Source organism: Acartia tonsa, chromosome 14, assembly GCF_053477335.1.
Source record: "Acartia tonsa isolate MP-2025a chromosome 14, ASM5347733v1, whole genome shotgun sequence".
NCBI lineage: Eukaryota > Metazoa > Arthropoda > Copepoda > Calanoida > Acartiidae > Acartia > Acartia tonsa.
The window spans coordinates 33,525,017-33,537,081 of record NC_137273.1 but is presented as its reverse complement, the minus strand read 5'-3'; the positions used below and the strand labels follow the sequence as shown (position 1 = coordinate 33,537,081).

General features: G+C 31.4%; 2 protein-coding genes across 2 annotated transcripts in view; one reads left to right on the top strand and one right to left on the bottom strand.

The window, feature by feature from the left end:
• Positions 1–7,714: 7,714 nt before the first annotated feature.
• On the top strand, positions 7,715–8,815 carry LOC145305430 (uncharacterized). The gene has a single exon (XM_080147047.1). The coding sequence runs from the start codon at positions 7,715–7,717 to the stop codon at positions 8,813–8,815; it is 1,101 nt and encodes a 366-aa protein (XP_080003173.1).
• Positions 8,816–9,033: 218 nt separating this feature from the next.
• The window catches only part of LOC145305429 (uncharacterized), a 29,574-nt gene continuing 26,542 nt past the window's right edge, over positions 9,034–12,065 (bottom strand). The window contains exons 22-26 of the mRNA XM_080147046.1: positions 11,829–11,883; positions 11,051–11,115; positions 10,297–10,365; positions 9,751–9,811; positions 9,034–9,252 (exon numbers count right to left, since the gene is read on the bottom strand). Coding sequence (XP_080003172.1) covers positions 9,181–9,252; positions 9,751–9,811; positions 10,297–10,365; positions 11,051–11,115; positions 11,829–11,883 — 322 coding nt within the window. The 3' untranslated portion in view covers positions 9,034–9,180. The remainder of the gene's footprint in view (positions 9,253–9,750; positions 9,812–10,296; positions 10,366–11,050; positions 11,116–11,828; positions 11,884–12,065) is intronic.

Below are 12,065 nucleotides of genomic sequence, written 5' to 3'. Positions count from 1 at the left end.
GCTTTACCAGGCATATGACATAAGATTAGTTAATAATAGGAAATATCACGGATCTGAAGTTAGATAAACAAAATTATCCCCTGATTCAAATAGTTGAAAAGTTTCAACACTGCTATTTCAAAACAACAAATCAAGATTGCTTTAAGGTATTCATTTGTGTTAGAAATAATTATGAATATAATTTATTAATACCCTGTTATGTCAGTTTCTTGTAAACAAGAACAATCATGACCAAATATACATGGCTATGTAACAAAAGACACAAAAAAAATTTCATATTGACTGAAAAATTTTTATAAAAAAGAATGATATACATAAAACCTTAAAGGAGATTTTTGAATTAATTGAATGGTTATTAGCATTGAGATGGTAAGGAAGGCCTTTCAAATTCCTTTTTTTGTTACCTCGCAGAGACGTCCAAGGGGGGAGGTAAATAGATGATTACTCCCCCCCCCCAAAAAAAAAAAGCTTGGATGTCCTTGTTATGCATGCCCCAGATAATTGTAATGAACAACTATTTAGAATGATATCAACTTATTATTCATTAAGTACGACAATTTATAATAATAATTGCAATATATTTTTCATTGACTAAATGCAATAAAATAAAGAAAATACTAATTATTGTCATAACATACATAAAAATGAAGGAAAACTAGAATTAATTGTTGATAGAGAGACTTTGCTTCTAACATTAAATTGTTTAGAAGTTTAGTACGAGCATGAACTTATGTTGAAATATCATTTCCGCTTGAAAATCCGCTAAAGATAGAACCAAATTGAGCAAAAATGATCCATGTGATGTCATACAAATGAGAGAGATAAGAGGAGAAGTGGAAAAGAAAACCCCTAAAAAAGAGATGGATAATCCCTCATTTTTATGACGTCACATGGATCATTTTTGACACAATTTGGTCTTTTTCAGCCCTAACAAGAATGCTGAATATAATACGACATTTTGTAATTATGATATTTTTTACCATTTTTTTGGGAGTGGGGGCCGGAAGATTTTTTTTATAGGGGCAGTTTCTCTTGGGAGGATAGTGGTAACCTCCCCCACAAAAATTACAAACCTTCCCATGACATATGAAAGCTACCCTGTAAAGGAGAACCATATCGGTTCAGCAGTTAGCAAGATCCTTTGGTACAATCAAACATAAAAACACCCAGTTACTTTATTATGCGGATAAATTGATATTGGCTGTGGTATCAATTTGCAATTTATTTATGCAGAAACTGTTGCACACCACCTGAATTTATACTTTTGCTATAAGGAATTTTCCCATGACATATGAAAGCTACCCTGTAAAGGAGAACCATATCGGTTCAGCAGTTAGCAAGATCCTTTGGTACAATCAAACATAAAAACACCCAGTTACTTTATTATGCGGATAAATTGATATTGGCTGTGGTATCAATTTGCAATTTATTTATGCAGAAACTGTTGCACACCACCTGAATTTATACTTTTGCTATAAGGAATTTTCCCCTGTGCTAACTTGATCTAAAATAAATGCATTAGCTACAGAGATTGTGATTTATATAAGGTGAAATAAATATATTTGTCTATAGCAATGTCACATTTTGCTTTTAGAATTTTTAAAAAATCGTTCATATACAAAACAAGGATGACAACATCTATAAATAACAAATCACAAAAAAATCAAAATCAAATTGACAAAAGTGATTCATTTAGCAGTTGTTCAGTTGAAATAAAAAATAAAATATGCGATGAATCACAGAAACCTTTGAAAATAAGTATCTAGGTTTATTTAAGTCGTGACGAATCAATAAAACTATATACTTGATGTTCATTGCAATGTATCCCCACCCTAAAGGTAGATTACCCCAGGAATAAGGTAAAACCAACAAGCAAAATAAATCTAAAATAATATTTGGAGGGCAAATGGAGAGGTCGTCAATTTTACGATGTGTTGCCCCCAACGACAGCTGAATAACACGTATAGGTTTCGTGATTTTTTCCCGAATTAATTTCGTTATTGGTAGAAGCTGAGATTACCCAAATTAAGATTTTTACCCTCCTTAAAATAAAAAGATTGGACGTCCAGAACGAGCGAACTATGGTTCGACACAGACAATTAAGGAGTAGCCTCGCTACTAGGTATAGAAAACAGCAAGCAAAAAATATTGTAAAAGTAAATTTCAATAGAACACTGTTTATGTAATTGAACCTAGTAAAAGTGGCTGACTCAGATTATGACGTCAAAAAAAATTAACCAATGTGCGGCCACTATAAATTTTACCATTGGTCAATTACAGTGTACCCTTGCCTCTCATTGTCTAATTTTTTTTACGTCATAATCAGAGTCAGACACTTTAACTAGGTTCATGTAATTCATATAATAAATTGGTTCTGTAAATTTCCGTTAAATATTATTTGTAATTACCACCCATTGTGAATTTTATTGATATTCAGTTACATTAAAATTCCATATGATTTGAAATTTTAGACTTCAGGCGCGTCCAAGTGGGGGGGGGGGGGGGGTAAAGAGATGATTATCCCCCCCCCCCCTCCATTTAAATACCCCTTAAATTTTTGTTTTTAACAATTCCCCTCTATTACCTCCTATAAAACAATTAAGCAGCAGAAAGGTATTTAACATTTTTTTTGGGGGGGACGGGGGTAATTACGCCACCCTCAGGTAATTTTTACTTCCAGAGTAAAAATTAGTTTGGGGAGGAATTTCGGCTTCCCTCCCCCCGCTTCAAAATTTTATTATTTTCATGTTAGTTGCACATGCACAAGCCTATAAGTTAACTTACAAATTCTAGCCCTATCAAAAAAAAATTGATTTTAATTTACACTATTTAGAATAGAAATATGATAATATCAATCTCCAGGTTGTTTATTTCTGTATAAAGGTAGCATTATCAAAATTGATTACTTTGATATTTTCATGCTTCACTTGTTTTCATCCTTGTTTCTGTATAATTAATTTAATTGCATTACTATGGTTTCAAAAATCTAACCACAAACGTTTAACTTTTATAGCAATGCAAAATTGCTATAATTATACTAATGATATTTAAACCTCATTTATTCTAGCTGAGACCTTGTAAAGAAAAGTACTTTCCAAAAACTTTTATTCAGAAAGCTAGTTTGTAGAGCAAAATTATGGTTCTAAAATACTTGAAAATAACTACCATGATCCTTTCTTTTGTCATGTTCTGTGTTCAGCTCAGAATTGCCACAATGAACCTGATGAATCCTCCATTAGTTGATTCAACTTATGAAAGAAACCTTACTGTTGATGAACTCCCTCTGATAACAATATGTCCTGTTAACCAATTTGTTTATTCAAACTTTAGAAAACTTAGTTATACACAATTGAAAGAGTTTTTGAAGGGAGAAATCTGGCCCAGTAATGATAACCTTCACTCTGTTTCCTGGGGTGGTCATGAAAATCTTACTTTCATAGAAGTGTTAAACGCTATTTATGATGAAAATGTTCTCTCAAGAATATCTATTTCCCCCGAAAGATTTAATTCAAAGAAAGTGTATGTAGCAAAGTTTGGATATTGTCTTGAAATTTCAGAGTTTGACCCAGAATATATAGAAATTTACACTAGAGAATCTAAAGAATTAAGATTGATGTTTACAGATAAGAGCTACAGGAGTTATTTTATGCCTGATATTTCATCTCATCTGGGTGGTAAAATTATAATAAAACCTGGAAGTCTAAACAATATTGATGTACAATTAAAGAAGTTTCTGGGGTGTGACTCCAATCACAAAGATGAAAAACGACATGATTTCCAAACATGTATTGATAGTGAAATAAACAGTAAGATTGGCAAACCATTAGGTTGTATTCCTCCATGGTTGTCAGAAAACAATCAATGCAATGAAACATACCCAGCAAATTTTCTCAAACGAATTCCAGAATTTGATGATGAATACTTGTGGCCACCATATACCTTTGCAAACAGTAAAATAGAGGCTAAATGTAAAACAAGTTGTAAGTCTACAAAGTATCTAGCATTGGAAAGAGAACCCATGAGTGATGATACTTGGGGTGCAGCTTTTATTACCTTTGACCAAAATGTTCATGTTACAGAAAAAATTGAAAACTATAGTCTCTTTCAGTACATTATTGATGTTGGTAGCAGCTTGGGACTTTGGCTTGGCTTATCTGTCCTTGGACTTCATGATCTCTTGGTAATGGCTGTAGACTTCTTCAAGAGCAAGTTCATCTGCAACAAAATGAAATCTACAATCGGTATATAGAGGTAATTCAAAATTTGTATACATTGAAAATATTAACATTTTTACAATCACTTGAACGTTTTAGTGATCCCCATGAAAATAAGTCTATAAAAAATGCTTTCAAATTAAAAAAAAAAAATTGAAAAAAGCTATCCCTGAAAACATCCAATATTTTTTTAAGCTAATGTTTCTGATTCTCCGGGTAAAAAATGTTCATCTTTAATATCTAAATATTTCAGAGAATGTTTTGAAAACCTTCAAATCTGGAATATGATGAACAGCATAATATTTACCGACTTCTATTCTATGTTCTTTGTTTGTTTTAGTGAGATAATTTATAATAAACTAGCGGCTTCGCCCCTAGCCTCTAGGGGCTTTGCCCCAAGAGGTTTGATCAAACCAATTTTTCGTATTTTAGATTTAAAATAAAAAAGAAAAGAAAAAATTTTTTTTGGGGGGGGGAATTTTTTTTTTTTTTTTTGGGGGGGGGGGTATTTTTCATTTTTGGGGGGGTTAGGGGTGTCCCACCCCCCAAGAAAATAGTTATAAACCTTCCCGGGAACTATGAGAAGCTACCCTGTAAAGGAGAACCCAATCGGTTCAGCGGTTAGCGAGATCCTTCGCTACAAACAAACAGACAAACACACAGACAGACATCGTTCTACTTTGTATTATAGATATACACTTTCAAATATGATAATCAGAATCTAAGAAATTCAAATCAAACCATAAGTCACTAAAAAGAAAAAATTAAATTAAAAGGCAGAAATTACAAGATACTTTTAAATAATTGATTTAGAATAAATTACAATTAAAATGCTTTAGCAAAACCTATATTTTTGCACATTAGAAATTATAAAATCATGTGTAACATACTTACTTCTAATTGTTTGATGTTGATGCTATTATTAAAATTCTATGTTCACAAATGTAGTTGCCCAATTAATTGGTTGCAATGGATTAAATATAATATTAAAAAACTATTTGTGATTTAAAAATATTGAAAACATTAAATTCACCTAATTATTTATGGATTATAAACATTATAAAAACATTATAAAAAAACATAACTAATCTTCAGATAATATTGTCTTATACTTGTATTGTTATATTTAAGATATTTCAAAATAATTATTTATGTTAAAATTGAGTATTATGTATTATGGAATGTATGAAAACTTTATACATATATTTTTAAAATGCATTATTTATATAACATCAAATATAATTGCATTAACCAAATATTAAAGATTTCAAAGATATAAAGTTTTTTGAATATAGCACTTCTTAGATGTAATATGTTCACCTTAAAATGCGAAAATTTCCATTTATATATACAAGATTAAATTGTATTTTTTATACTCTGCAGCAAATGCCATGTTTGTTATTTTTAGGTTTTATATTTTATTTAAAATACATATCTTTATGAAACAAAAGAAATCTTGTACAGCATTGTAGGTAACTTTTGATTATTAAAAACAGTTTTTTTTCCTAAAGTTATAGCAACAAGATATAAACCTCTGAATTACTTAATAAAGCTCAGCTAACAAAAGTCAGCTTAATAGTATTTTTAAAATCTTATCCTTATATGTTTTTTTTTAATTCTAATAAATTAAAAGTATACTTACTTAAAAAATTTTTTTCTTATAAAAGCTTATTTAAGTTCATAATAATAAAATTATACAATGTTTTTAATGAACAAGAAATAGTCTTTGTAATAAGCTATAATTTCAGCACATTAGAAAGCAATTTTATAGTAATTTAAAAACCAACTTATGAGTGTAAACATTTTCTAAAAAATATAATACTATGTATAATACTAGCGGTTTCGCCCCTAGCCTCTAGGGGCTTCGCCCTATATAGTTTTGGGAAGTCAACCCTCCTTAATAGAAATATTCAAAAAAATATTCTTTGTTTAATTACTCTGTGATAAAATTAAACCCAGGTTGTGCGCTTTATGCACAAAAATTTTAATTTGTACAAATTAAACCCAGGTTGTTTGCCGTATACAAAAAAATTTCAATTCGTAAAAATTAGACCTAGGTTGTTCGCATACACAAAAATTAAAATTAAAAAAAATATATTTTGTTTTTTTTTGGGGGGGGGCTTTGCCCCATGTTGCAGTGGGGTTCCCCCACCCCAATTACTGGTTTTTGTTTAAAAAATTAAAAAAAAAAAAAAAATTTTGGAAGTGGGGATTTTTTTATTTTTGGGGGGGTTGGAGTGTCCCACCTCCCAAGAAATAGCTTAAAACCACCAGAGGACCAGTAGGTATATTCCCAGAAGGGTAGAGCCCAATTTGATCAGCAGTTACTGAGATTTTACAAAAAATGTAAAAAAAAAAATTTTGGGGGTGGGATTTTTTTTATTTTTGGGGGGGTTGGGGGTGTCCCACCCCCCAAGAAAATAGCCTAAAACCACCACAGGACCAGTAGGTATATTCTCTGAAGAGTAGAATCCGATCGGTTCAGTGGTTACCGAGATCTTAAGGGACAGACAGACAGACAGACAGACAGACGGACAGACGGTCAGACGGACAGACATCAAGCTACTTTGTATTATAGACTACTTTGTATTATAGATAAAAATGTGTGAAAAAGATATTGCACTTAGAATTTCTTAATTTAGAAATAAAATGAGCGTTAAAATATTCCTAACCTTTAAAGCATAGGAAACACATTTTTTGGCTTTTGAATTTATCAGTTATTGATTTTTATTGTTACAATTTTTCTTGCATTAATTTCATATAAATAGATTAATTAATTTTTGTATTGGGTTATAGGTTTTATTAAAAATGTAAATCTATTGACAACAGCTTTCCAGTTTACCTTTCAAAGAGTAATTCTGCCACAGGGAACAGTTAAAGGATTAAAAATATTGTTTAACAAATATGTGTAATTTTTTCAACTAGAGAATAATCACTTCAAGGGGACAAGGCTTTGCATTAAATGTGAAGAATCATCTTTGAGGATATAAGATTTTTGTAGTGAGACAAAGTGTCTCATAAATCATCCATGGGATGTCATAAAAATGAGGGATTATCCTTCTCTTTTTTTGGGGTTTTCTTTCCCACTTCTCCTCTCATCTCCCTTATGTTTATGACGTCACATGGCTGATTTATGAGACAATTTGTCCCCCTAAAAAATCGCATATCCTTAAAGATGATTCATCACATTTGCCCAGTTGTTTAAGAAGTAATGATTAAACTAAGTTGAAATAAGTATATAGCATCATAAATATTTCTAGGTTGACTGCTTTCAAAGACTGTGTTATTAAATGTTTCGCGGCAATATAATTCCCCAGGAATATATTGATTTTTTTCTTCAAAATAAGTGTAATTTGTACAGTTCTTTTGAGTCCAATACATATCATTTTTATCAAATACTTACATAAGTAAAGAACATAAATTAAATATATTAAAAACTAAGACATATCATGAAAATATTAAAATATATTAAAAATGCTGTTCTAATAGTTTCCATAACAATGTTATGTGTTCAGTTTAAAACAGCTGTAGTTAAATTAATTGCTCCTCCAACAGTTGATTCCACTTATGAGAGAAACATCACAGAGAATGCTCTGCCACTTATCACAGTGTGTCCAGAAAATCAGGTTAAACTTGAAAAATTAAGAGAGCTAGGATATGAATATCTGCTTGAGTTCTTAGATGGAAATACAAATTGTGCTGGGAATACAAAGTGTAAATCTTGGGGTGCACACAAAAATCTTTCATTTAATCAAGTTCTCAGAGAAGTGTACACTGATGGTGAAAAATCTACTGTGACAGCAACTTATGATAACTACACAACAAAAGGTGTGTATTTGGCCAAATTTGGATTTTGTTTAGAAATTTCTGGGTATGATCCATGTTGCAGTGTTGAAATTGACAACTGGGGTAATCATTCCCTAAGAGTTCTCATAACAGATAGAAATTCTAGAAGTTATTTTATGGTAGACATTGCATCTCATATAGGAGAAGAACTAATTCTACAACCTAACAAATTTACAAATATTGATGTTGAAGTGAAAACACATACCCACTGTAAATCTGATCAAAATGGAGTTAAAGATGATAACTTTTACAATTGTGTTGATGATGAGATACAGAAAATATTTGAAAATTCTTTTGGTTGTATTCCTCCATGGTTGTCTTCTAACAACCAATGCAACAAAACTTACCCTAGAAACCAATCAGACAGTGTTCCCAACTTTTACTGGGATTATCTGTGGCCAGTATATACTTTATCAAACAACAAAATTGAGGCAAAATGCAAAAACTCATGCAGAAAAACTAAGTTTTATGTTCACAAGAGAGAAACAATTGAAGACAAAGGCTGGAGTGGGGCATTTGTTAAAATTAGCCAGAAAATGGTGGTCACAGAGAAAGTGGTCAACTATGACCTTTTTCAGTTCATCATTGATGTTGGTAGCAGCTTGGGCCTGTGGCTGGGCCTATCAGTCCTGGGACTACATGAACTTGTTGTTGAAGCTGTTCAGTCAATAAGCAACAGCTCAATCTGGGTCAAATTAAGATCTGCATTTAAATCAAAGAATAGCCCAAATGCTGATATTCAAGATGAGATCTAATTATAATTTGCCCATAAAACTATTGTTTTTTCTAAATTTGTAAATGAATGTCTCAAGTAGGTAAAATGGCTTCTTTTATGAAAAACATTCAAAATATAACATGTGCATTTATTAAAACTTGATTAAACGGCTTTAAAAATGTATTTCACAAAATGTAAAATTCATAATAAAATAACAAAACAATTCATACAAAATATTAATAATTAAGGATATACAAACATACATAAAATGTATAAAATTAAAAGAAAATTCAAAATACACCAAACACAACAAAATCAAAAAGATTCAGATATCCATAAGTATAGAAACACTATTTTATATAAGAAGAAGGTAGACAAAGATTTATTTTCACTCTAAATTCATTTCTAAACTGCATCAGTTTTATTAGGTCTATTGTTTCCAACTTCTAGAACCAATGGCTTATCCATGATAGCAACCTAAAAACAATTTTATTCAAATGTAAAAAAAACGTGCACCTATATAACTTGAAAAGGTCAGTTGATGTAAAATTCCTCTTTAACGCATCTTTTAGCATGTTTTTAATGCAAGGACTATCTCAATCTCGGCCTAAACTTCATCATAACTAGAGACGTTAACTATGTCAGAAGCGCCACATTAAGAGGGGGGGGGGGTGCCTAGGTCCAAAAGGCGCAACTCATTACCATACACAGTTAGAACTTCCAGACAATGGTCGTGCAATCAGAGGGTTAGTTGCAGGAATATGGTATAGCCAGGTATAAATAAATATAAAATAATATTTAGGGGGCAGATAAAAATAGCTTCCCACAGTATCATGCAACCTTTACCAATTTTTTTTCTTCAAATTAATTTAGTTGTTGGTTGTCTGCATGGTTGGAACGTTAGTGTCTTGGGACCTAACATAATAATCTTGCCCTAGTTGTTACCCTGATGTATTGGGTGTCCTATCTATATACCTTGGCAGAAGGGCCAGGTCTACCCCAGTTCAAGCTCAGCCTTTCTCTTGAATCTTCAGGCCTAGAAAATTAAGTTTTTTTACAATAAATGTACTTGATGTAAAACTAGTTGCTACAGATAGGGGTTGGACAAATAGCCTAAAACCACCCCAAGACTTTAATATAAAATAGCCTAAAACCAGCACAATACTCAAGTAAATTACCAAAAATAGAGAACCCAATCGGTTCAGTAGTTATTGAGATCTTAAGCTTCAGAAAAAAAAACCTGCTTTATATAATGGGATAATAAAATTACTGCTAAATGTTATTAAAGTAACTAAAATATATACAAAGCGAAGACCGTATAATCAAACTATTTAATTTAATATAATTTTTGCAAAGTTGGCTATACGTAAAACCAAATTTTGTTACATAAAAAAAAACATTTTAAATTTATCAATAACACATTTTATTTTATTGATAATTAAGTTATTTACAATGTGTTTATAAACTACATATGTACATCTTTTAAAGCATAAAAAATTTATCTATTTAACTAAATCATACCTATAGAATGGGTTAGCAACTCTTGGATAAAGTCTAATCTTTCCATCTACAGCTACCAAAGGTACATTTCTAAAAAAAATAGCATAAATGTTGCATTGTATCTTAATTTAGATTCTAGAAATCTAAAAAATTATTAATCTAGAAAAGTTATTTATCGCATCGTATTATAGACAGTTTTTCACGGATATTAAAATGAAAGATTAAAACCAGATTTGTTTGCTCCGAGGGAGCGAAGGCCCGTGCTAACAAAACTGGTAATGATTTTATGATCTTTATTTTGATATTTGTGGAAAATTATCTTTAATACGATGCTATGCATGATTTTTCAGTATGGCTGAAAACCGGTTCTAATCCAGTGGAGATCAATTGGTTTCAAATCCATACTAGAAATAATTATCCTATTATATAAAGTAGTAAGCGTTTTTTGTCTGTCCCGAAGGATCTCACTAACTGCTGAACCGATATTGTTTTCCTTAACAGTGAAGCTTCTCATAGGTCCTGGGAAGGTTTTAAACTATTTTTGGGGAGGGTGTCTTCATCCCCCTTCCCCCAAAAACTATTTTTTTTAAATATTTGAAACTCAAATTTAAAATGGGATGTGGTCGACTTTCACCCCTCCTACCTTAAGTGCCCCTAGAGGCTTCTAGGAGCGTAGCCGCTAGTAGGAAATAAAGAATTACTTTATTTTGTTTTTAAATTTCTTAAATTATTCTATAATCAGACCGTATTCCCCTTTAATATTATGATTACTAACCTGCCCAGGCCCATGGCCTTCTTTGCTTTTACTATTGGGTAAACATTCAGACCTTCACTTTGTTTCTGAAATAAATAAAAAATTAATTACAATTAGCAGGAAAATTTAGGAATCATATCACCTTTCAATAGAAATCCGTCCGTAACGCAATTGGGGAAATATGATTTATCCAGCTGCTACATTTAAGATAGATGGCTGAAATTTTATTATGAAGATTCCCTATACCAAGGAGCATACAGTATGATATTTACCTGGTCTTTCAGTCTGTCAGTTATGCTACAAAATGTGACACACAGAAAACTGTCCCGAATTTGTATTAATTTTGAGGAACAAGACTCCAGTTACGTCATATTTTTCTTTCCCGAAAAAGGGAAGGGGGAAAGAAAAAAAAGGGAAGGGGGGAAGAAAAAAGAGATGGGAGAAAAGGGGATTTTCCCCATCTCTTTTGAAGAGATTTTCTTCCCCCCTTCCCTTTTTCGGGAAAGATAAATATGACGTCACTGGAGTCTTGTTCCTCAAAATTAATACAAATTCGGGACAGTTTTCTGTGTGTCCAAAATGTAAATATCAAAAAGTATAAAAAAATACTTGAGAAAGGTTTCTTGATTATTTTCTCCAATATATATTCTTGATTGAACAATAAACCATCAAATCCTATTTAAATCTCCTTTTCCTTAATCACATCTATGATTTTTCGTGCTTCGCTACTTATTGATGTTGTCATCCTTGTTTATGCTTCCATGATTATATTTTAAACAATCATCATATTCATAACTACCTGTCTTATCAAATTTTCAGCATAAATTTCAAGTTCATCGTCTTCAATATCATACCTTAAAATATAAATCAGATTCAATTAGGTATATAAGGTGTATAAAGAGTAGCTCCTTTAAGACAGTGGGTCAGGAACTTGTACTTGTACTAGAGCTTTAGTTGTCTCTGGTAACTAGCATAACAAATCTCTTGTCCTACACCATAACTTCTTAGTACCAAACAATCTATGGCAGCTTATTCC